General features: G+C 43.4%; 1 protein-coding gene across 1 annotated transcript in view; it reads left to right on the top strand.

Annotated features, from left to right (window-relative positions):
* The window catches only part of chdh (choline dehydrogenase), a 49,209-nt gene that overhangs the window by 17,937 nt on the left and 4,465 nt on the right, over nt 1–26,807 (top strand). Inside the window, exons 4-6 of the mRNA XM_052018885.1 lie at nt 17,787–17,916; nt 18,048–18,182; nt 22,568–22,710. Of these exons, the coding sequence (XP_051874845.1) occupies nt 17,787–17,916; nt 18,048–18,182; nt 22,568–22,710 (408 nt within the window). The remainder of the gene's footprint in view (nt 1–17,786; nt 17,917–18,047; nt 18,183–22,567; nt 22,711–26,807) is intronic.

Here is a 26,807-nt window from a genome sequence, read left to right as displayed (position 1 = left end):
ACAAGGTCTTGCAGAGTGAATGTAGATTTAGGCAGAAGGTTAAAAAGCAGGATCTCAAAGGTTGTGATCTCTGGATCACTTCTGGTACTAAGCGCTGGTGAGGGTAGAAATAGGAGGATAGGGCAAATGAATTTGTGGCTAAAGAGCTGGTGCAGGAGGGAGGGATTCAAGTTCTTAGATCATTGGGATCTCTTCTGCGCCAGAGGTGACCTCTACAAGAAGATGCATTGCACCTGAACTGGAAGGGGACCAACAACCTGATGGGGAGATTTGCTTGAGTTACTCGGGACGGTTTAAGCTAGTCTGGCTTGGGGTGGAACCCAAAGTGGTGGTGTGGTAGATGAGAAAGGTGAGGCAATTATAGAAGTTAAAGTGAGCAAATCCAGAAGGGAGGTCAGGCAAGGGTAGGACAAGGAGCAAGGAAGGTCTGATAGGCTAAACTGCATTTATTTTCATGCAAGAAACCTGACGGATGAGGCATTTGAGCTCAGGGCATGGATAGGTACATGGGATTGTGATATTATAGCTATTATAGAAATATGGTCGAGGGGCAGGAGTCGGGACTTCGGAACAGATAAGTTTTTTTTCCATTAATTCTCATCGGGAATAGTGGGGCAGGACTGCACAGGCGCGTGACGTCAGCAGTTAGCGCGCGGGCAGTTTAAAACGAAGACTGCCATATCCAGCAGGCAGCGTTTGGAGCGGGCTGCGGAGTGAGAGGGAGCAGAGTGATCGGGCTTTGGCTCAACGGGCTTAGGCGGTAACAGGGCGAGGCGGGTGAGTAGCTGGTAAGTAAAGGTAAGGTTTACCTTTATTGTTATACCTTTTAAGTAGAATGCAGCTAGGTTGGGAAAGAATAGTTTCAGATGGAGGACATGGCGATGTGCTGCAGCTGCATGATGTGGGAGCTAGTGAACCCTGCTGTGGTGCACGGTGACCACTTCTGCAGTAAGTGCTAGAGGCTGGAGGAACTTCTGCTCACAATTGATGAGCTGGAGCCACAGCTTCGAACACTGCGGAGCATCAGGGAGGGAGAGAGTTATGTAGATACTGTGCATCAGGAAACAGTCACCCCCCCTTAGAGCAGATACTTCTAGGGTTCAGGAAGCAGATAGAAGGGTGACTGTCAGGGGAGAGAAAAAGAAAAACAAGGGAACAGGCAGATAATGCAGAGGACCCCAGAGGCTGTTCCCCTCAGTAACAGGTTTTCCGCTTTGGAAGCTGTTGAGGGGGATGACCTGCAGGGATCAAGCAGCAGTAACCAGGTCTCTGGCACTGGGACTGGTCCTGCTGCTCAGAAGGGAAGGGAGGAGAAGAGGAGGGCAGTAGTGATAGGGGACTCGATAGTCAGGGAAACAGATAGGAGATTCTGTGGAAGTGAGCATGAATCCCGGATGGTATGTTGCCTCCCAGATGCCAGGGTCCGGGATGTCTCTGATCAGGTCCACAGTATCCTTGAGCGGGAGGGAGAACAGCCAGAAGTCGTGGTTCACGTTGGTACCAACGACATAGATAGGAAGAGGGATGAGGTCCTGAGAAGTGAGTTTAGGGAGCTAGGCGGAAGGCTGAAGAGCAGGACCTCAAGGGTAGCAATCTTGGGATTGCTGCCAGTGCCACGTGATAGTGAAGGTAAGAATAGGAGGAGATGGCAGATGAATGCGTGGCTGAGGATTTGGTGCAGGAGGGAAGGTCTTAAGTTTGTGGATCATTGGGATTTCTTCTGGCGAAGGTGGGACCTGTACAGAGAGGGCGGGTTACACCTGAACCGAGGGGGGCCGATATCCTTGCAGGCAGGTTTGCTAGGGTGGTTGGGAGGGTTTAAACTAGTTTGCAAGGGGGATGGGAACCGGAGGGGTAGGTCAGAGGAAGAAGTGGATATGGAAAAGTCAGATCTAACATGTAGAGAGGCTTTGAGGAAGGAGAAGCAGAGTACGGGGTATAAAAGTAGAAAGGTGGATGGGCTAAAGTGCATTTACTTAAATGCAAGAAACGTCAGGAATAAGAGTGATGAACTGAGAGCTTGGATAAGCACATGGAACTATGATATTGTGGCTCTTATAGAGACTTGGCTGTCACCAGGGCAGGAATGGATATTGAATATTCCTGGATTTCAGTGTTTTAAAAGGAATAGGGAGGGGGGCAGAAGAGGAGGAGGGGTGGCGCTACTAGTCAGGGATACTATTACAGCTGCAGAAAGGGTGGATAATGTAGAAGGATCCTCTCCAGAGTCAGTATGGGTGGAAGTTAGGAACAAGAAAGGAGCTGTTACTCTACTGGGAGTATTCTGTAGGCCCCCTGGTAGCAGCAGGGATACTGAGGAGCAGATTGGGAGGCAGATTTTGGAAAGATGCAAGAATAACAGGGTTGTTATCATGGGAGACTTCAACTTCCCAAATATTGATTGGCACCTGCTTAGTGCCAAAGGTGTAGACAGGGCGGAGTTTGTTAAGTGTGTCCAGGACGGATTCCTGTCACAGTATGTTGACAGGCTGACTAGAGGGAATGTCATATTAGATCTAGTACTAGGTAATGAACTGGGTCAGGTGACAGATCGCTCAGTGGGTGAGCATTTGGGGGACGATGACCACTGCTCCCTAACCTTTAGCATTGTCATGGACAAGGATAGGAGCAAAGAGGACAGGAAGATATTTCATTGGGGAAGGGCAAATTATGAGGCTATAAGGCTAGAACTTGGGAGTGTAAACTGGGATGACACTTTCGAAGGGAAATGTACTATGGAGATATGGTCGTTGTTCAGGGATTTCTTGCAGAATGTTAGGGATAAATTTGTCCCGGTGAGGCAGAGAAAGAATGGCAGGGTGAAGGAACCATGGGTGACAAAAGAGGTGGAACAACTAGTTAGGAGGAAGAAGGCAGTATACATAAGGTGTAGGCAGCAAGGATCAGATAGGGCTCTTGAGGATTATTGGGTAGCAAGGAAGGAACTTAAGAAGGGGCTGAGGAGATCAAGAAGGGGACATGAAAAGGCCTTGGCGAGTATGGTTAAGGAAAATCCCAGGGCTTTTTTCACGTACATGAAGAGCAGAAGGATGACGAGAGTAAAGGTAGGACCAATTAGAAACAAAGGTGGGAGGATGTGCCTGGAAGCTGTGGAAGTGGGTGAGGTTACTTCTCTTCAGTATTCACCAAGGAGAGGGGCCTTGATAACGCAGAGGACAGTGTTGGTAAGGTTAATGTTCTAGAGCACGTAGATATCAAGAGAGGATGTGTTGGAGCTGTTAGAAAATATTAGGACAGGTAAGTCCCTGCAGCCTGATGGGATATTCCCAAGGCTGCTCCGCAAGGTGAGGGAGGATATTGCTGAACCTTTGGCTAGGATCTTTGAGTCCTCATTGTCCACGGGAATGGTACCGGAGGATTGGAGGGTGGCAAATGTTGTCCCCTTATTCAAAAAAGGTAGTAGGGATAGTCCAGGGAATTATAGACCAGTGAGCCTTACGTCTGTGGTGGGCAAGCTGTTGGAAAGGATTCTTAGAGATAGGATCTATGAGCATTTAGAGAATCATGGACTGATTAGGGACAGCCAGCATGGATTTGTGAAGGGAAGATCATGTCTCTCAAGCCTGATAGGGTTCTTTGAGGAGGTGACCAGGAAGATTGATGAGGGTAGTGCAGTAGATGTGGCCTACATGAATTTTAGTAAGGCGATTGACAAGGTACCACATGGTAGGCTTCTTCAGAAGGTCAGAGGGCATAGGATCCAGGGACGCTTGGGCGAGTGAATTCAGATTGGAGGGCTGTGACTAGTGGTGTCCCACAAGGGTTGGTTCTGGGACCTACTTTTTGTGATATTTATTAATGACTTGGATGAGGGGGTAGAAGGGTGGGTTAGCAAGTTTGCAGACGACACAAAGGTCGGAGGTGTTGTGGATAGTGTGGAGGACTGTAGGAGATTGCAGAGGGATATTGATAGGGTGCAGAGCTGGGCTGAGATGTGGCAGATGGAGTTCAATCCAGAGAAGTGTGAGGTGGTACACCTTGGAAGGACAAACTCCAAGGCGGAGTACAAGGTTAATGGCAGGATTCTGGGTAGTGTGGAGGAGCAGAGGGATCTAGGGGTTCATATCCAAAGATCACTGAAAGTTGCCTCGCAGATGGATAGGGTAGTTAAGAAAGCTTATGGGATGTTAGCTTTCATAAATTGGGAGATAGAGTTTAAGAGCCGCGAGGTAACGATGCAGCTCTACAAAACTTTGGTTAGACCACACTTAGAGTACTGTGTCCAGTTCTGGTCACCTCATTATAGGAAGGATGTGGAAGCGTTGGAAAGGGTGCAGAGGAGATTTACCAGGATGCTGCCTGGTTTGGAGAGTATGGATTATGAGGAGAAACTAAGGGAGCTAGGGCTTTACTCTTTGGAGAGGAGGAGGATGAGAGGAGACATGTTAGAGGTGTACAAAATATTAAGAGGAATAGATAGAATGGACAGCCAGCACCTCTTTCCCAGGGCACCAATGCTCAATACAAGAGGGCATGGCTTTAAAGTAATGGGTGGGAGGTTCAAGGGAGATATCAGAGGGAGGTTTTTCACCCAGAGACTGGTTGGTGCATGGAATGCGCTGCCTGGGGTAGTGGTGGAGCCAGGTACACTGGTCAAGTTCAAGAAATTGTTAGATATGCATATGGAGGAACTTAAAATAGGGGGATATGTGGGAGGAAGGGGTTAGATAGTCTTAAGCGAGGTTTAAAGGTCAGCACAACATGGTGGGCCGAAGGGCCTGTATTGTGCTGTATTGTTCTGTGGGTGGGCATGACTGGCAGCTCAGTGTTCCAGGCTACGGGTGTGATAGAGGTGGACATAAGAGAGGAGAGGGAGTTGCGATATTTATTAGGGAGAACATCACAGCAGTACCTGGAGAGGATATTCCTGGAGGAATGTCCAGTGATGCTATATGGGTAAACTTAGAAATAAGAAGAGGGTGATCACTTTGATGGGATTGTGTTATAGGAACCCTAATAGCCAGCAGGAGTTAGAGAAGCAAATACAGTATGTAAGGAGGTTGCAGATAGGTGTTGGAATAATAGGATTGTAATTGCAGCAAATTTTAATTTCCTTAATATTAAACTGGGACTGTCATATTGCTAAGGGATTAGATGGGGCAGAATTTGTTAAAGGAGTCCAGGAATTTTCTTTTCAAGGAACAGGTAGTTGGCCCTACTAGAGAGGGCAACATTCAACCTTCCTCTTAGGAAGTGAGGCTGGGCAAGTGGCTGAAATGTCAGTGGGGGAGCACTTTGGGACCAGTGACTATAATTCTATTAGTTTTAAAAAAAGTTATGGGAAAAGAAGGGACTCGTCCACAAAGTAAAGTCCTAAGCTGGGGCAAGACTAATTTTGATGGCAATAGACAGGACCTTGAAAACTTGATTGGGAAAGATTGCCAGCAGGTAGAGAGATGTCCAGCAAGTGAGAGGCTTTTAAAAGATGAGGAGAGTTCAAGACCAACATGTTCCTGTTAGAGTGAAGGGCAAGGCTCACTGGATGACTAATGAAGGATATTGAGACTCTGGTCAGGAAGTAGAAGGAGGCATATGTGTCAAATAAAGGCAACTGGGATCAAGCGAATCCCTTGAGGAGTCTAAGAATGAAATCAGGAGGGCAAGAAAGGGTCATGAGATATCCTTGGCAGGTAAAATAAAGGAGAATCCTAAAATATTCTATAAATATATTAAGATTAAAAGGGTAACTAGGGAGAGAATAGGTCCCTTTGAGGATCAATGTGGTAATCTATGTGTAGAGCCATGGGAGATGGGTAAGGTCTTAAGTGAATATTTCTCGTCTGTATTACCGTGGAGAAGGTCGTGGAAGCTTAGGAATTCAAGGAAGGGAACAATGATAGAGGAACAAAGGATTGCAGATGCTAGAATCTAGATGAAAAACACTATGATGCTGGAGGAACTCAGCAGGCCATGCTGCCTGGCCTGCTGAGTTCCTCCAGCATCATAGTGTTTTTCTTCTTCAAGAGAACAATGATGTCCGGAGACATATTGACATTACAAAATTGACATTTTGGCAGTTTTGAGGTGCATAAAGGTAGATAAATCCCCAGGGCCTGACTAAGTGCATCCTAGGATGTTATGAGATGCAAGGGAAGAAATTGCTGGGGCTCTGACAGAGATTTTTGTGTCTTTGCTAGCTACTGATGAAGTACCAGAGGACTGGAGGGTGGCTAATGTTGTTCCCTAATTTAAGAAGGGCTGCAAGGACAAGCCAGGAAAGTATAGGCTGGTGAGCCTAACGTCAGTGGCAGGAAAATTAACTGGAGGGGATTCTGAGAGACAGGATCTATCTGCACTTGGAAAGGCAAGCACTGATAGGGAGAGTCAATGACTTTGTGCGTGGGAAATTGTGTTTTATGAATTTGATTGTTTTTTTTTTGAAGAGATGACCAAGAGGATTGATGAGGGCAGGGCAGTAGATGTGGCCTACATGGAATTCAGTAAAGCCTTTGACAAGGTCCTGCATGAGAAGCTGGTCCAGAAGTTTAGAATATATAGGATCCAGGGTGAGCTAGCCAATTGGATATAAAATTGGCATGTGGTAGGAGACAAAGGGTGGTAGTAAGAGGGTTGTTTCTCAGATTGGAGGCCTGTGACTAGTGGTGTGCTGCAGGGATTAGTGCTGTGTCCCCTGTTGTTTGTCAGGTATATTAACGATATGGATGAGAACGGAAGTGATATGATTAGTAAGTTTGAGGATGACACCAAAATTAATGGTAGAGTAGATAGTAAAGGATGTTACCTCAGGATCTAAATCAACTGGGGAAGTGGGCAGACAAATGGCAGATTGAATTTAACTCAGACAAGTGTGAAATGATGCATTTTGGGAAGTTAAACTAGGGCAGGACTTAACACAGTGAATGGCAGTGCCCTGAGTGGTGTTGTAGAACAGAGAGTGTTCCCTGAAAGTGGCAACACAGTTTGAAAGAGTGGTGAAGAAGTTGTGTGGCACACTTGCCTTCATCCGTCAGAGCATTAAGTTATAGAGGTGGGGCATCATGTCACAGCTGTACAAGACATTAGTGAGGCCACATTTGTGTGGAGTTCCTGTCGCTATACTATAGGAAGGTGTGATTAAGCTAGAGAGGGTGCAGAAAACTGTCGCAAGGATGTTGTCAGGACTGGAGGGCTTGAGTTATAAGGAGAGACTGGATAGGCTGGGACTTTATTCCCTGAAATGAAGGAGGCAGAGGGGTGACCTTACAGAAGCTTATCAAATCATGAGGGGCATAGATTAAGTGGATGCACAGAGTCTTTTTCCCAGGGATAGGGGAGTCTAAAACTAGAGGGCATAGGTTTAAAGTGAGAGGGAAAGGTTTAAAAGGGAGCTGAAGGGCAGGTTTTTCACACAGGGTGGTGAGTATATAGAATGAGCTGCCAAGGCAAGTGGTAGAGGTGGGTACAGTTACAATATTTGAAAGATATTTGGACAGGTATATGGTTAGGAAATGTTTAGAGGGATATGGGCCAAACACAGGCAAATGGGACTGGCTCAGGTAGACACCTTGGTCAACATTGACAAGTTGGGCCAAAGGGTCTGTTTCCATGCTACATAACTCTATGACTCTCTAACTCTACTTTGGTACACTTCTTCAAGGGCTATATGTGAAAGTTCCAGGAGTGGTCAGGAAGTATAGTTTATTCATTTATTCATTAAATTGACTTCTAACTCCTTCACTGTCTTAACTGAGAGCCTTAGACTCTTCTGAAAGTCTGGATCAGGGTTGATGGTTTTGTTTATAGCCATGAAACTGAGAGATGAGTGTTGATGTAAACTGAGCACCTGTAGCACACCTATTTTCCCGGAATATGTCAGTAGCCTTCAAGCAACTGTTATGAGCAATGCATTTTTTAAAATTTTGCTTTATTATTAATGCAAAGGTACAGGACTGATTTCAAAAAGCCTTACATTTTTTTTGAAGAAAGTATAATTTTGTGACTGTATAAGATTTGAAAAAAAAACACAAAACAACAGTGTGTATATCATGTAAATATTTGAAAGGGAGACTAATTCAGGAGAAAGAAGGTGAGGCACTCGTCTGGGAGACTTCAGAGATTAAAGATTGATTTTGGACATTGCAGTTAGGGGACATCATAAGATTTTTTTTATGAAACCTTTAAACTGGTAGGGTGCAGTGGGGTAGGGGGTTTGAAAATTGTTGTTTGCCTCATAGCCATGGATTTTCTATTTGGACAAGGAGCTTGTCTGCTTTCCAGTTGCAGAATGCTGAGAGCCTGGATGTGTCAGGCACAGTGAGAAATCAGGATGGGAGTGGCGGTGAGGCTGTTGGGAGAGGACTAGTTAGATGGGAGAGGCTGGATGGTGAAACTTACAGGAATATATGCAGTACTGTTGAAGAGAGCTGATGTTTACAAATGTCAAACAGAATTCTGAAGTACGTTAGTCAAGATCAGGTAATATAAACATGAAGAAATGGACTGAAAAAGGTCAATTGGATCATTGAGTTTGTGCTACTCAACCATATTGTAACAAATCAACACAGCTGCTAATGTTCCCTGTCAACCATGAAAGGAGATAACATCCAGGAAGGAAGCACACCTTTGCTCATAAATGATGGATCAATTCTGGAAAGAAAAAGCTCTGAGGAAAGTACTCTGAATCCCAAAAGTTATCATAAAGGAGTTCCAGGAACTAACAATAACAAGAAAGTACATTGTCTTACACTCCACCTGCATTTTGAGTGAAGCAGTGTGCATCTCTTCCAGCAACTTAAATTTCTTTTGATCACATGCACCAAATGTGCATTGCTTGTACTGTATAAATGCAGGGGTGAGAAGTTTTTCTTAAATTTAAAGATGCTTAAAAATGTAAGAACCATTGGACACTTACTTTGAAGGGGTAACTGTGCAATTCTTTATTGTCCTCTGATTCTAAACATAATTAAAAATTTACATGCCAATTTTTTTCCACTGATCTTTTGGCTACTTTGATAGCTTTTCACTTCAACTAGAAGTGTTTTAACATATGCATTTTCTCTTAAACTACTTGCCCATGGTGAGTAAAGCAGCTTGGTGTTATTACGTGGCTACCTTGATTTTGGGACATTCGTGACTTCCATTTCATTTAGAATGACTTTAAATAAAAGTCCATTTTTCATCTGTAATTACTGTCTCTCTCTAAGAGGTATTTGGTTTTTGCAAATCTACCACTTGGTTAACAAAGGATATTAAGAGCTTGATCAGGAAAAAGGAAGCATGTGTCAGGTATAGGAAAGTGTTGTCAAATGAGTCCTCTAAGGTTTATAGAGGAGAAAAGAGGGATCTTAAGGAAGCAGTTAGAAGGGCAAAAAGAGGACATGGAATGACCATGACCAACAGAAAGAAAATTCCAAAACCTCATAAATATATTGGAAGCAAGAAATTAGCTAGGGAAAGAGTAGGTCCACTCAGGGACCAAAAAGGAAATCCTTGTATGGAACCAGAGGATATGTGTGATGTCCTGAATGAATACTTTGTGTCAGTATTCATCAAGGAGGAGGATGGAGAGATGGGGGAGGTGTACACTGAGGTGTGTATCAGGAACTAGGAGGTGTTGGAGATATTGATGCACGTTAAGATGGACAAATCCCCAGGGCCTGATGAAATCTATCCCAGGGTGTAATGGGAAGCAAAGGGCTCTGATGGAGATTTTTGCATCATCTTTAGCCACTGGTGTGGAACTGGAAGATTGGAAGGTAGATAATGTTGTTCTTGTATTCAAGAAGGGCAGTAGGGATAAGGCAGGAAACTACAGGCAGGATGAAAAACACTATGATGCTGGAGGAACTCAGCAGGCAGGCAGCATCCATGGAGAAAAGCAGGCGGTCAACGTTTCAGTTCAGGACCCCTCCTCTTCCCTACCTGTCTTATCACTATCTCTTACCTGCACCTACCTATCACCACCTGTGTCCATCCTGCCTCTCCTCTTTTGACTGCCTGGCCTGCTGAGTTCCTCCAGCATCATGGTGTTTTTCATCTAGAAATTCCAGTATCTGCAGTCCTTTGTTTCTCTAGAACTACAAGCAGGTGTGCCTTATGTCGGTAGTAGGGAAACTACTGGAAAAAATTCTTAGGGATAGCATGGTACTGTGCATGGGAAATCCTGCTTCACAAATCTGATTGAGTTGATGGAGAAGGTTACTAAGAAAATTGATGAAGGCAAGGCAGTAGCTGGGGTATATGTAGACTCTAGCAAGGCTTTCAACAAGGTTTCACAAGGTCCAGAAAGTTAGGGCACGTGGGGTCCAAGATGTTTTTGCAGACTGGATTCAAATTTGGCTTGGTGATAGGAAGCAGAGGGTAGTGGTGGAAGATTGTTTTTCTCACTGGAAGTCTGTAACCAGTAATGTACTGCAGGGATTGGTGTTGCAACCTTCATTGTTTGTGATGTATATGAATGACTCGGATGAGAATGTCTGTGGTCTGATAAGCAAGTTTGCTGTTGACACGAAGATTGGTGGAGTTGTAGATAGCAAGGATGATTGCCTAAGGTTACAGAGGGACATAGAACAGCTGGAAAATTGGGTGGAGCAGTGGCAGATGGAACTCAGTCCAGGTAATTGTGAGGTAATGTATTTTGGGCCAGATATTTACAGTAAATGGCAGGGACCTTAGAAGTGTTGATTGGAAGGTGGCTAATGTTGTACCATTATTTAAGAAGGGCAGCAAAGACCAACCAGGGAACTACAGGCCGGTGAGCCTGACATCAGTGGTGGGTAAGTAACTGGAGGGGATTCTGAGGGACAGGATCCAGCAGCATTTGGATAGACAAGGTCTAATTAGGGATAGTCAGCATGGCTTTGTGTGTGGGAAATCGTGTCGGACAGATCTGTTAAGAGTTTTTCAGAGAGGTGACAAAGACATAACCAAGAGGATAGATGAGGGCAGGTGTTGTGAAACAGATTCGAGGTCTCAGAAGGCAAGGACTCTGAACATAGTCTGGAGATGAATGATTTATTTACAAATGACAAACATGGGAAAATGGTAACGGGAACACACACACGCACAGTTTATAGTGAGTGTGGGAAAATCACAACAGGGGTAAAATACATAACAAACTGGGTACATACAATCAAGGAAAAACAGTACAATACCCGCCACCCCTTGACTCAGTGCAGGCACCGCTCTATGCTCCTAGGGACACTAACTAAAATGCTCCCAACCCTTTTAACAGTGCACATCTCACCAATGATTTCTCCAGCGCCATTTCACATTGCTCAGCCTGGAGCAAAGCAGGGTGATCCCTCGGAGACAAAAGGAGAGCCGAGCACATGTAGCACTCTTTATAGTGCGTGGGGGGGTCCAGCCCAGGTAATTTAAAAAGGCCAATGGCCCGGTGCCAGCAAGGACTAATTGATTACAAAGGCCAATGGTCAGGTGTGTGCTGATGGGTGGGGTGGGGTGGGGTGGGGTCAAACCTTGATTGGCATTGGTGTGTCTTTTGATCAGGTAGGGGGCAGTGCTGTCATGTGACAGCCATGACCCTCCACAATACAGCAGGGTGATGGACACAGTTTATCTGAACTTTAGCAAGTACAGCATAGTAGGCAAGACTGGAAGGTTAGATCGCGTGGGATCCAGGGAGAGCTAGCTAACTGGATTCATAATTGGCTCAATGGTAGGAAGCAGAGGGTGATGGTGGAAGGTTATTTCTTGGACTGGAGGCCTGTGACTACTGGTGTGCCACAGGGATCGGTGCTGGGACCTTCGTTGTTCATTATTTATATAAACAATTTGTATGAGAATGTACAAAGCAAGGCTCATATGTTTGTGGGTGATACTAAGATAAGTGGTATCATAGACAGTGAAGAAAGTTATGAAAAATTAAAGAGGGAACTTGATCAGCTTGGTAAGTGGTCTGAGGATTGGTAAATGGCTTTCAATTCAGATGAATGCAAGGTGTTGCATTTTGGGAAGTCAGACCAGGGTAGGACATGTACAGTGAATGGTAGGGCCCTGGGGAGTGTTGTGAAACAGAGGGATTTAGGAATGCAAGTACATAGTTCGCTGAAAGTGGTGTCACAGGTAGACAGGGTGGTGAAGAAAGTGTTTGGCATGCTGTCCTTAATCAGTGTAGGAGTTAGGATGTTCTGTTGCAGTTGTATGGAATGTTGGTGAGGCCGTACTTGGAGTATTGTGTACAGTTTTGGTTACTCTGTTATAGGAAAGATCTCATTAAGCTGGAAAGAGTGCAAAGAAGATTCATGAGACCGATGCCCGGACTTGAGGGCCTGAGTTATGGGGAGAGGTTGGGCAGGCTATGACTTTATTCCTTGGAACTTTGGAGACTGAGGGGTGACTTTACACAGGTCTATAAAATCATGAGGGGCAGAGATAGCATGAATGTACAATCTCTTTTCCAGGGAGAGGGAACCAAAAACTAGAAGGCATATGTTTAAGGTAAGAGGGGAAAGATTTAAAAGGGACCTGAGGGACAACTTCTTCATACAGAGGGTGGAATGAACAGTCAGAGGAAGTAATTGATGTAGGCACAATAACAACATTTTAAAAGACATTTGGGTAAGTACATGGAAAGGAAAGGTGTAGAGGGAAATGGGCCAAACGTGGGCAGATGGGACTAGGTTAGGTGGGCATCTTGGTCAGCATGGACAAGTTAGGCCAAAGGCCCTGTTTCTATGCCATATTACTCTATGACTCTGTACAGAGGAACCTTGGGGTGCAAGTTCATAGATCCCTGAAAATGTCTGAACAGGTGGACAGGGTAGTGAAGAAGGCTTTTAGCTTGCTTGCCTTCAAAAGCAAGGGTATTGAACATGAGTTGGGACGTCATGCTGCAGGTGTACAAGACATTGGTTAGGCCACACTTGGAATCTTGTGCGCAGTTCTGGTGTCCACACGATATCAAGGATGTGGTAGCACTAGAAAGAATGCAGAAGAATCCCAGCCTATGTGTTCACCAGGAAGTTGCCTGGAATGGATAGGCTGGGATTACTCTCACTGAAGCATGGGAGGCTGAGGAGTGACCTTAGAGGTTTATAAAATAATGAGGATAGTAAATAAATGACAGTAAATAGTCACAGTCTTTTTCCAAGGGCGATCTAAACCAGAGGGCATAGGTTTAAGGTGACGGGAAATATTTAGAGTAGATCTGAGGGGCAAGTTTTTCACACAGAGGGCTGTGAGTTTATGGAACAAGCTGCCAGAAGAGGTGCTAGAGGCAGGTAAAATTACAATGTTTAAAAAGCATTTGGACAGGTACATGGATAAGAAAGAAATATGCAAGATAAATGCAGGATAATGAGATTTGTGTAGAAAGATATCTTAGTTGGCATGGACAAGTTGGGCTGAAAGGCCTGTTTCATGTTGTACATCTCTACCACTCTGACATTTTTGAAACTGAGCACTAGTTCTGAATTCTTGGCAACTTACTTATAACTGATCAGCTTAAGTCTGTTATTGTAGTCACTACTGCTTTGTTCAGCAAAAATGGGATACTATAAAGGGATCCTAACTAATAGTTGAACCCATTCGTGCCTTATCTTTTCCTTAACATGTTGTGTTAGACTGAGTCATGTGTAATATCAATGAACTTTCCAGCTGATATATTATTAATGCTTTGAGACATTTGAGAGAAATACTCTGGAACTACATGTATCCTTTATGTAGATGTTCAGATCAGATGATTACATATTTAGTTATTTGCTGGCAAAAACGGTGACAAAAGATAAGCAGATAGCTAATGTAGAACCATATTTTTAAGAAAGAGCATGGAACGTATCCAGGGAGCTGTAGATCAGTCAGCTTAACTTTGGTGCTAAGAAAAATAATGGAATCCCTGCAAAAGGAGAGAAAAGAACACTCAGAAACAAATTATAATAATGAGTAGTCAGCAAGGGTTTAAAAAGGGAATTTACTGACCTTTTTGAGGAAGTAACAGAGTGAGTAGACAGTGTGTGGTAGATATAATTTATCAAGGTTTTCAAGAGGCTTTCGCTGTGTCACCTGTCACGAACCAGCAACAAAAGAAACACACTGAGCATGATTCAGTGTTAAAAACTATTATTAATCACTACTTATGATAATACGTAAAATAAAAGTAAAAATGTTAGTATGTTAGAATTCAAAAATGTTAAACCTTGAACGTTAACCCCAAAACTAAACTCTTCGTGTGTGTGTGTGTGTGGCAAAGTCCCAAACTCCAAGTTCAGGAATGGTTCTTAAAGTTCAGTTCCGCAAGCCATAAGGTGAAACATGAGCAAGGGCTTCTTCAACAACCACCGTTGTCTGAAGATAAGACGTAGATGTAGAGAACATAGGGAGAGTAATTACGAAATCCAAATGTTCCACAATGGAACCCAAACGACACATCAGTGTTTACTCGGTAGTGACTTCCTCGCCCCGAAAAGCATCCGAATCGTGGTCGTCCACACACAAATACCTGTTTCCTTCTACAGGTCAGCAACAAAGTGAACTCCACCGGATTACTTCCAACTTCCATACATGGATTTCAGTGGCAAACACAGTTATTGTTTCTCATCCATCGATAGAGAAAACTAGCAGGCTGGTGTCTCTCTCCCTTCTCTCTCTCTCTCTCTTCTTCTTCTGCTTTCTTCAACAACGTCATTACGTCCTTTATTTTCTATTGACGTAAGCACGCCCCACACACAAACACACACACACACACTCTATCTTAAAGGGACATTCACTGAATCCGTAACACACCCCATGATAGAGTAATGATTAAAGTCAGAGAATGTGGAGTTGAGAAACAAGTTGTAAAATGGATTACTGACTGACTTCAAGGTATAAAGCAGAGAGTGGGAGCATATAGCAACTATTCACAGTGGAAGAAGATAGGTAAGAGTACTCCACAAAGGTCAGTACTGTTCAATTTATAATAATCATCTGGAAAGTCTGGAACTGAGAAAGTAGTTCAAAATGTGCAGACATGTCAAAGTGAGGTGGGGGGAAGGAATCTAAATTACAAGAGAACATTTATAGATTTTCAGAAAAAGCAAAGAACTGGTAGCAAAGTTCAACACACATAAATATGAGGTTGTTGGTAGGAAGAATAGGAAAGTCACATTACTGGGAAGAGACAAGTCGATGAGAAAGGAACAAAGGGATCTTACAATACACCAATCACTAAAAGTTGTGCCACAGGTTAACCAAGCCATTTAAGAAAGCAAAGCAAGCACTAGGGCTTACTTCTAGAGGGATAGAACTGAAAAGTATAGAAGTTATGCTAAACCTGTATTGAACTTTGGTTAGAGTATGTGTAGTTGTGGGTGCCAAATTGTGAAAAGGATAATAAAGCAGATATTATTTATATAAATTTTCAAAGACCTTCTTTGCCGCCTGTAGAAGGTGTATTGAAGGTAATTACAAGTATGATACCAGAAATGTGAGGGTATACATATTGGGAAGGAAAATAAAATATGTAACATCTCCCTTTAAAGTGATAGGTGTTGATCAAGTGGAAACAGAGAGAATGTTTCCTCTTGTCGGAAAGACTGCAAGTAGCATCCATTAATTAAAGGTAGTCACTGAGAAATCTAACATGGAATTTGGACAAACTTTCCTTCTCAAAAGAGTGATGAGAATGTGGAACTCGCTGCCACATTGGAATGAATTAAACAAATCATTAGGAGACTTTTAAGGGGAGGATGGACAGACACATATGAGGGAAAAGGGAATAGAGGGTTAAGCTGATAGAATTGGATGAGGAAAGTTTGGAGGTAGGTTGAGTGGAGCATGAATACCTGCATTTATTGGTTGGGATTTTTCTGTGCTGTCTGTGGTATATATTAATCCAATGTGATTTTCTAGTTTATGTCCAAAATGGCTCACCATAGTGACATTCCCTCCATCTACCTCCAACATACCTGGACCTGGAAGTCTTTACCAACTACCAGTGACTAATTTATATCATCAGCTTGTTGCAGTTCAGTTCAGATACTTTCATCTGATGCATTAAAATCATCTCTTTCCTGAACAGTGAGGCCTTTATCAATAAAATACAAGAATGTGTTGCTGAACTCTTGCTTTCAAAATTCTTTGGAATCTTTAAGTATATTTTTCTTTATTTCTCTGCTGTGGGCTTTGGTGACCATGCCAGTATATATTGTCTATGCCCAGTTACCCTTAAGAAGCTGATGGTGAGCTGCCACTTTAACAACTACAGTCCTATGCTCAGGTGCTCCCACAGTACCTGTTTAAAAAGGAATTTTTGGGGTTTGGCCTGTGATAATAGCTTGGAAGTGATGATGTTGGAGAGATGATGGAAGAAATGCTGTTCAGTTAGGTTGTTTTGTCCTGAATGTGGAATTTAACATCAAGCAATCTCAGAAGTACTCCCTTCAGCTATTAATCAGAATAGTTCATGATTTTATTATTCCATTTAATTTGAGTTCACTTTTTATCCAAAAATAAGGGAGATGTTGCATTTTTTTTCTTCTTGAAAATTAAACTATAAGTTTGATAAATGAGAAAATACTCAACATAAAGTAACTTATTCCAGAGATATAACTTTTATGAACTATTTTGAGGTTCCACAATGGAATTAAAGATAAAAATGATCAGGCCTACAGTGTTTAAAAAATTTCAAAAATCCTAATTCCTGTGCTCTCTATCACAAGACATCGGTGGATTTCCTGGCATCTGCTGTTCATTAATCAATCTTAAAAACATGAATTATTGAACGAGGTATGAAAGTGAATTGGTGCATCAGCCTCATATATAAACAATAGATATTCTTTCTTATTGTGAACTCTATACTTTCAGCTACTGAACAAAAAGTTTTGTATTCCTAAAGATAAACTTTCTGGTAATCAAGGAAGGGTGGAGAATGTTCTGTGTAGAAAGCAGGAGGTAAGTACAGTAAAATTCCAATAATCTAGCACCTTTGGGACTTTGGCAGTGCCAGACAAGCACATTTTTCAGACTATAGCATGTTATTCCTATTAATACACAAGCACACTTCTATTTCCCTTTTTTACATTTTATAAGGTAGTATAATAAATTTTCCAGGGAGGCTAGTGAGTTTAAAGGGAGTGAGAAATATACAAGCATTCTGGACCCTGGCCTTGGCCACAAACCTACCTACATGCCTCACCCCTGGTTCTCTGGACCTCAAACCCAGTTCTGGCTACACACCTGGCCCACACTGTGGACCCCATTACCTGCTGTAATCTGGACTTGCAGCTCTGGCCGTACACTTAGCTTGTACTCCAGACCACTGGCTCTTATTCCGGACGAATGAATGAGCCAGATGCCGGGCCATCAGTATTTCTGAACAATTGAAGATGTCCTGTCCTTCCATTCAGTTTTCTACAGAGAACATTCCCTACCCTTCATCCTTTCCCAGGTGTGCCATGGTAATTTTTATACAGCTCACTCTAAATCCCGATCATTTCTACAGCTGTTGAGTTTGTTTGCGTTGTGATCAAGGGTTGTCCTAGTGGCGGAGGTAAGTTACTGCTTTTAATATTTATTGTTTTCTGTACAGGATATACCTCTGGTTTGAAGCAATGAATTGATCACATCTGAAGGAACGATAAGCTGGCACTGAGTAAACAGATGCAACAACCAATGTGTTGGAGGAACTCAGCGGCTCGAGCAGCATCTGTGGGAGGAAAGAAATTGTCGACGTCTCGGGTTCTGGGCTTTCGACCCAAAACGTCGACACTTCCTTTCCTCCCACAGGCACTGCTCGACCCACTGAGTTCCTCCAGCAGATTATTGCTCCAGATTCCAGCATCTGCAGTCTCTTGTGTCTCCCGAGTAAACAGCTTTTTTTTCCATAGGTATATGCCAATAAGGAAGTGATCCTAAGTGGAGGTTCAATTAACTCACCCCAGCTTCTTCTGTTATCTGGGGTGGGCAACGCAGATGACCTTAAAGCTCTGGGAATTCCTGTTGTGTGTCATCGTCCAGGTAACAATTGAAGTATTCAAAGAAAGCAGAGGAATTGAATTGATCAGTTTGAACTCATCCGTACACTGGTGACGATTACTGTGGTTGGGCAATTAGAATTTCTCACGTTAAAGAAACTTTGTTTCTCCTAGGTGTGGGCCAGAATCTTCAAGATCATTTGGAACTATATGTGCAGCAACAGTGTACTGAACCTATAACACTGTATAAATCCCAAAAACCCTTCAAGATGATCCAGATTGGTTTGGAATGGTTTTGGAAATTCACAGGTAAAATTTTGCTGTCTTCCAATTCTTGTGCCTTGACACTTTAAATTCATTTATGGAAGGCGGGTGGTGTTGGCAGAAGCAGCAATTATCGTCCATTGCTAAGTACCCGGACTTAGTGCAATCCTTGAAGTGAAGGTATCCCACAGTACTGTTGGTAACGAGTTCAAGAATTTAAACTTAAATTTTTAGACCATTGAAAAATTCCAGTTTTAGAGATTTTACTTGTTATTATTTGTCTCCATTAGCAGGTGAACTAGGCCAGAGATGATCACAACAGTGCAAAATTTCCTTGAAAGGCCAGTGGAAATATGTTTGAGCTCTCAGACCAAATCCTGTATCTAGCTTTGCTGTACTTTGCTTACTTTAGATTATTTCATTATTTAGCAATATTTTCAAAGCCACTCACCATCTGGGATAGATGTTCAGATTTGTGGTCGTCTTCTACTTTGCCAGTCCCTCCGAATTGCTTCCTTTCCCATTCTGAGGAATGAAAGATGCCTTGGTGTGCATTCTTTTAAAGTGGTGTGATAGTCACATGTAAACTAAGTAAAGTGAAATCTTGGTCCAATGGCAAGGGGATCTAAGACTATTGGAGACTAGCTTTGTTGCCAGACCTGGCACACACATTTATATGGATTCACAGGCACACATACAGGCAAGTGCACATATGACCGGATGTTGAAATCTTTCTGGCAGTGATGTAATTGCAGTGTTACATTGACATTACTAGCTGTGTTTTTTTTAAGTACCATGAAGCAGGGGCATTCAGCCCCTCCAGTCATTTCAATTCAGTCCGATCACAGTGGATCTGTATCTTGCCTTGGTTCTCTAACTCTTGCCATACTTGCCTATTAAAAAGAGTTAAAAACAAAAACTGAAAGCCTACCACAGACGGTCTTTGTTCTCTCCAGCCTTCCACTCATTTCATGAAAACATGCTTTCATTTTGCAGTTCTGATGAAGGATCTTTGTCCCGAAGCATTGACCCTTGCTTCCCTTTCAGCTGATGCTACTTGACTTGCTGAATGCTTCCAACATCTTCTACTTTCGTTTTGAATTTCCAGAGTCTGAATTTTTATGCTTTAAAAAATGTATTAATCCCACTTTGAAAATTTTAAATAAACTGCAGGATCAAAAGCTTTTTGGAAGCATAACCTCAAAGTCTCAACCCCCTTTACCTCCTAATCCTGTACAATCAATGTTGGATTTGTCACTTGTACAGGGGATAGTGTTACAGTTGGAAACCATCCAGGTTGCTGTTTGGGAAGTGTGCAATGGCATTATGTTGCCCAGTCTTCCGGCTCTGGATCGTGGTAGTGGTGTGGAGTTTTTAAAGACTTGAAGAGCTGGGCAAGTTGGTTAACAAGGAGTAAAAACAGAAAATGCTCAAAATACTCAGCAGGTCAGGGAAAGAGAAAAGAAGTTAATGATTCATACTGGAGACAGAAGAGACTGCAGTAACACAAAAAGCTGGAGGAACTCAGTGGGTCAGGCAGCATCTATGAAGGGAAATGGACAGTTTACGTTTCAGGTTGGGAGCCTTCATCGGAGTCCCTTCATCGGGTCCTGAAATGTCATCTGTCCATTTCCCTCCATGGATGCTGCCTGACCCACTGAGTTCCTCCAGATTTTTGTCTGTTGCAATGATTCATCTTGGCCTGTTTCTGTCACCACAGGTGCTGCTTGACCTGCTGAATATTTAGAGAATTTTCTATTTAATTTCATATATCCAGCATCTGCAATATTTTGCTTTTTCCTTTGAAATAGGAAGTTCGATACAATCAACACTGAATTTTCATTGTTGGTAAAGAGAGATGAGGTTAGTTGTAGTTCAGCTAAAGTCTAGACCTAGAAAAGATTTTAGAGCTCAGACATGTGTGCTCATGACCTGTCCAGAACAATTTCTATTGTAATAAATAAAGTTGCCATGAAAATCAGATGTTGCTGATTTTCTGTCACCCATTTTTCACAAGACTTCAACCCCAGATGACTCTCAGGTACTCCTTTGTTATGTTCCTAGTGTGCTCATAACAATTTCTGATTTTTTTTATTTCTATTTTAGTTCAAAAATGCAGGCTTCTCAGTTGTTCCTTTAAATAGCTTTTAAATCAAGTGCAGTTAGCTGTATCAGTGAGGGGATATTTTCAATATTTCCTTAATGATCAAATCAGCTGCTTTTAACCAATGGTTATTACGGCATGGGAATTTTACTGATAAGTTTTTTCCTTCTATTATCTGTCAGTGGTTTCTGTAGGCTGATCTTGGTACAGAACCTCTAGGTGCTGAGTTGGCAGTACCTGGGCTGATATGATGGCTACTGGTTAGAAGAGTTGTGTTGCTGAGGGGACCATCCCAACAATTCATGCTCAGACTGCTAAATTCTGTTACCTGGCATTTGCTGCTTCTGACAAGTGACAATTAATCAAGAGTTGGCCCGGCCTCTCCCTCAGTGCCGCTGCCCCCTCCTCAGCCTGACCGCTACCCAAGTGTCGCCCCTCTCCCAGCCCAGCTGCCTCCTTGGCAATGCCCTGCCATTGACCTTGCTGCTCCTCCCTTGGCCTTGTCTCTCCATGGGCCAGCTGTTTCCTTGGTGATGCTTCCTGTACCAACCCTGCAGCCCCCTTTGTTGGCCTGGCCACCCTCTCAGTGCTGCCCCACCCTTGGCCCTGCTACTCCTTGGAAATGCCAATTATAGCAAAATACCAGATAACCAAGATTTTACTGTAGTGCTTTAAGTTCATAAATTGAAATCACACTAGGCAAATTCAAACCAGGAGGGGCAATTAATTCTGCAGCGTGTGCTGAGCACCTACAAAGGCACTGGACCAAAGTAGAAATACCTCAAATACTCAGTATGTCAGGCAGTATCTGTGGAGGGAGAAACGGTTAATGCTTCAGGTTGTTAAGACTTCAGTCAGAGCCCATGATAGGTCAGTGATAAGTTGGGTCTTGGGAACGATCAGTTATTTGTTATATTTCAGGCTGTGATTGATAAATCTTAGGGCACTAAGGGAGAGGAAGATCAAGGAGGATCTTAAGAAAAGATGGAGCAGGCTTGGTGATCTGTGTAGTGAATCCTCCTATTCTCAAACTGAACCAGGTAGCACAAGAGGCTATAGTGGCAGAAAATTGTTCATTTTGTTAAGCCAGGGTAAACTGGGTGTACGGAATGACTAATGCTCCAGGGTGTGTCGGCCCAAGGCCTGGTTGGTACTTGGGATGAGTTGTAGGCACCTACCCTGGGGTTTCCAGGCAACAAGGCAGGGGTGGGTTTCAGACTCCTACGATCCAGGAAATTTCCAATAAACGATGTTCAGAACTCCCGATAGTTCGGCATCTGGCTCACTCACTAGTCTGGAATGGGAGCAGGGTGTGCAGCCGGGCTCAGGGTCCGGACTGTGGGCCGGGTGTGGGGGGTCCGGACTGTGGGCCGGGTGTGGGGGGTCCGGACTGTGGGCCGGGTGTGGGGGGTCTGGACTGCGGACCAGGTGTGGGGGTCTGGACCGTGGGTCATCTGTAGCTGGGGCCAGGATTGGGTCAGGAACTGGTCTCGACAAACCGAAACATACAAGCTGAAACTTAGTGGGTTATATTTCCCACTGTCTTTAAGCTCATCAGGGCTCAGTTACCTACTCCCTTCAAACTCAGCCTAGCTTCACTGAAAAAGTTGTGACACTACCATGCACCATGTAAAAAGAGTAAAAATGTGTTGATGAAATAACATCCAATGGTCCAGAAAATCTACAAGTCCGGCACCACCTAGGTCCCGAGGGTGCCAGATTATCGGAGTTTAATTGTTGCTTGAAGTAATAACAAGCAACACTTTTTTTAAATTCAAAGCTTGTGTTGAAAGAAGGGAGACTGGAGAGGCTGAGACTGTTTTCCCTGGAGGTTAGGAGGCTGAAAGGTGACTTTACAGAGGTTGTAAGGGTAACTTAGCAGACCCTATGACATCATGAGGGTCATAGATATGGTGGATGTTCACAGTCTTTTTCCCAGGGCAGGGGAGTCTAAAACTAGAGAGAGGGGAAAGATTTAAAGAGGACCCATGGGGCAAGTTTTTCACACACAGGATGGTGGGTATGTGGAACGAGCTGCCAGAGGAAGTGGTACAGGGGTGGGTACGACTGCAATCTTTAAAATACATTGAGACAGGTACATGGATGGGAAAGGTTTAGAGGGATACGGGCCAAATGCAGGCAAATGGGACTAGCTCAGGTCTGAATGGATGAGTTGGGCTGAAGGGCCTGTCTCCATGCTGTATTACTCCATGACTCTGACTTGGTCAGCTTGGATGAGTTGGGCTGAGGAGCCTCCATTTGTGCTGTATAACTTCATGACTCCATAAATAAAGTAAGTTAATGTAGAGTATTTCCATTTCCTCAGGTGAGGGAGCTACTGCTCACTTAGAAACTGGTGGGTTTATCAGAAGTCGTCCTGGAGTAAGCCATCCTGATGTTCAGTTCCATTTTCTGCCATCACAGGTGATTGACCATGGAAGAATCACACCTGAAGCAGAGGCTTATCAGGTGAGTCCTTTGTGTGCCTGTATTGCAAGGCTTTTTCTTAACTGCTGAAAAGTTGTTAGCAGAAATAAATACTGCTAAAAGCCACTCAGAAATGTAAATAAGAGCTTTGTTTCCAAAAAATTAGAAAAATAATTCCCATCTATGGATCATAATGGATTTGGCGGTGGCTTCTCACATTCGCCATGTTAACTGAAATGATTGAGTTTTTAGCAGACAGAATGAGAGTTATTTTGATTAAAAATTTAAATTTGAATAATCATGATAAACTGTGACACTTGACTACAACAAAATATGGATATTTCTTTTATTTCCTTTCATCCATAATTTTTAATATATCACTAATTGAGGAAGTAAATCGCAACAAGCAATAAAAGTAATAAAGCTCATTTGTTATTCTTGGGATGGTTACATTTTGTTTGGTGTCAAGGAAAATTATGCATATTTTTAAGATTTTTTTTTCCATGAAGTAATTTGAGGTAATTAGTTTCCACCATTTGTCTGTCCAATGAACTGATCGTCTTCAGTCTGTGTGTGTGCACACTTTTCACAGACTATCTTTAGTTCCTGCAGTGTTTGTAGTGGATATCCTGTTTTCCTTGTGATAGAAATTAATTATTGCAGTTAGTTAGGTCTCTGTTATTCTTGGAAAAGAGTTTTGAATTTCTTTCTGCTGTCTTCAACGTAAAAACCAGTTCCAGACTTCTTCTGTTTTTGAATGTGAAATCCGTGGGAAAACTTCAAAACTGATTGATTTATTTAACTGCTATGGTCATGAAGGCCCACCCTTGTTTTAATATATGTTTCAAATATCTTGTATTCTCACTGTGACTGACTCTTGATAACATCAATTGCATGGGTTTCACTGTGATGTGAAATGCTAAGCAGCTGTATTTAAGAACATGTACACTTGGTTTATTTCTTAACACAAAAACATTATACGGTGAATTGAATTTTCAGTGCAAATGTGCGCCTAGAAGTTCTGTTGCATGAACCTTTTTTCCAGCGTTATGCAATAGAAAGTGTATTATCTTCCTACCACCCCCAACACGATAATGACAATTTCATGGTGCTTTTGTGTTCATCTGAAAATTTGACCAGGCACTTCCTGTTAGCCACCCTTGCAATCTTGATGTGATATCTGTGGCAGAACGTATATTACAGTGGTCAATACTTGTGTCTGGTTCAGAGGTCACTCCATGCACATGTTAGGGGAGCTGAGAGGGTAACGTCACACCTTGCATCTGGGGTGGGGAGGTGGAATTGCTTCCTGTGCCTGGGAGCAGGGTGTTCCCTGTGCACTGCCTCTTTTGGAGGGTTGCTGGGGACCTGTGGTAACATTATCCTGGGAGCACCTGTCACTGAGCACTCCTGGCCATACTCGCACGATGCTGTACAGTGAGGCCTGCAGGTAACTCAGTGGCTTCTTCATCCTTGGGAACCCCCTGGCCCCCACCAGCCCCTACTTCAATGAATCACCCAGTTGCACAAACCCCTCCCCTTGAGGGTACCAGTCCTGATCCATCCTGACTTCTACCTCCCTCTGCTCCCCACCCAGAGTACCTGCAGAAACATCAAGTGCTATCTCTTGTTCTTAATTTACACCCACCTGATGCTGGGCATCAATGCCCTTCTTCCCCATTCAACCCAACCCCTTTCCTGGTCACCATGCAGTCCTGATTGGGAAATGGCTACTGCCTTCCTGAACCCTGCCAAGGAAATGGCTCTGAAAACGTGCAACTGAAGTGCTCTAAGTGGTTGTTGGTGGCTGTGAACTTCTGACACTCCTGTTAGAGCACCCCTGCCCTTCTGACGCTCCTGTTAGAGAGTGATACATGCTCTGCTTTTCCCTCCTATATATTGGGCTTCCCCTTTTCCTATCTTCAGACCTGAAGAAGGGTCCTGAGCCAAAACGTTGACCGTCTGCTTTTCTCCACGGATGCAGCCTGGCCTGCTGAGTTCCTCCAGCATCATTGTGTTTTTCATCTAGATTCCAGCATCTGCAGTCCTTTATTTCTTTATAACACCAAAGGTATAGTGGAGAAAGGGAAATGGGAGGTGGGGGGAGGGGTTGGTGCAAAGAGAAAGAGGAGGTATAACATAAATTGGACAAAAGTATTATAATCAAATGGAAACTACAAAGGCAGAGAGCGGAGGAAGAACATACATCTAGCACTGAAGGACAGTTGGGCATGGCTGGGGTATAAAGTGAATCCTAGGCAACCATCTTATGTGGAAAAAAGGATGCTGCCGATGCCACAGGTAGAGGAGGTTTGAAAAAGAAAGAAAGAGATGGTATCAAAGGTTGCTGGTATTCAAAATAGAAAAGTCACCCTCTCTCTATGGGATGATTATACCCTGAGATTCCTGTTACCTGACACTTTAATTTCCCATCCCACACCTACTCTGATCTCTATCTGTCACCTCCTACACTGCTACACTGAGGCCAATGCAGGTTCAAGGAACAACACCTCGTCCTTCATCTAAGCACGTTGTAGCCCTCAGGACTCAATATTAAATTCTCCAACTTCAGAGAACTTTCTTTCTTTCTGTTCGTGGGACTGGCCTTTTGTGCTTGCCATTCCTCTATTCCTTTTCTCTTTCATCTGTAAAAGCAAAAACAATTGCAGATGCTAGAAATCTGAAATCAAGACAGAAAATGGTGAAAAGCTCAGCAGGTCGGCAGCACCCGTGGAAAGAGAAACAGTCAATATTCACTATAAGCCCAAAGACCCCCACAGCTACATTGATTATACTTCCTTCCACCCTGCCTCTTGTAAGGACTCCATTCCCTTCTCTCATTTCCTCTGTTTCCATCACACTTGTTCCGACGATGAGACATTCCACGCAGGTTTCTTTGTCTCAACCATAGTGGACAGATCCCTTGACCATATTGAATCTATTTCTCGCAACTCTGCTCTCACCCCTTCTCCTCCCAAACAGAGCAAGAGTTCCCCTGGTTCTCATCAGCCTCTGCATTCGATGGATCATCCTTCACCATTTCCACCAGCTCCAACAAGATTCCACCACCAGACAGACATTGCAGAAACCAAATGCAGATTGGGTGATTACTTTGCAGAGCACTTGTGCTCAGACCACAGGAGTGACCCTGAGCTTCCTGTTACCTGACACTTTAATTCCCCACCCCACACCTACTCTGACCTCTTTATCCGTCACCTCCTACACTGAGGCCAATGTAGGTTCAAAGAACAACACCTCGTCCTTCTTCTAAGCACATTGCAGCCCTCAGGACTCAATTCTCCAACTTTAGATGACTTTTCTTCTTTCTGTTTGTATCAGGAGTGGCCTTTTGTGCTTGCCATTCCTCTATTCGTTTTCTCTTTCATCTGTATATTCAGCTTGCTGAGCAGGTCTCAGTACACCAGACAACACAATATTACTTAGACTTCACATTACAGAAGTGAAGGAGCTTAAATGCCCATTTAATGGCTCCATTATTTTATCCTTTCAAAGGAATTCCCTTTTGTCCAGCTATTGCTCTCTCCCACCTTCTCGTTACCTGGACTAACACGTTTTCTCTCTTTCTCAGTTCTGATGAAGGATCACCCTGAAACATTAACTGCTCCTCTTTCATGCTGCCAAGCTTTTCCAGCATTTTCTGATCATAGGATATTATGGGATGTTGGTGTTGAAATTATGGAGACCCTGACCACAGACTTATAGTCCTACTTGCTTATAGGCATTTGCCAGGTAACAGAACTGCAAATTTTCTTCAGTTGTAAATAATTAACCTGCTCTGTGCAGAGATGCATCTCACAGTGGCTCATTTGGCAGTTGTCACTCAGGAGTGGCCCAAATAAGCCAAATTTCTTGACTGTCAGAGTCAATGGCAAACTGTGATAGCAGAGCTCCTGAGATTTGCTCAGGTATAGACATCATGATCCACGCACTTGGCTTCTTGGGTTGGCACAGAGTAAGCTAAGTTCTGCTGGCTGTAGATTCTGTTGATTTTCCATCTCTAGCTACAAAAATTTCCATAAGCTTTCCTGCCTTCGTCCATAGACTCTTCAAGCTTACACATAATCTTGAATGGATTCCAGAAAGGGACTCTGGCATTGCAGGTCCCCAAGCCTGCTTGT

The sequence above is a fragment of the Pristis pectinata genome, chromosome 6 (assembly GCF_009764475.1).
Source record: "Pristis pectinata isolate sPriPec2 chromosome 6, sPriPec2.1.pri, whole genome shotgun sequence".
Taxonomy (NCBI): Eukaryota; Metazoa; Chordata; class Chondrichthyes; order Rhinopristiformes; family Pristidae; genus Pristis; species Pristis pectinata.
Note: the sequence above shows the minus strand (reverse complement) of the source record. Positions and strands in the feature narration are given on the sequence as shown.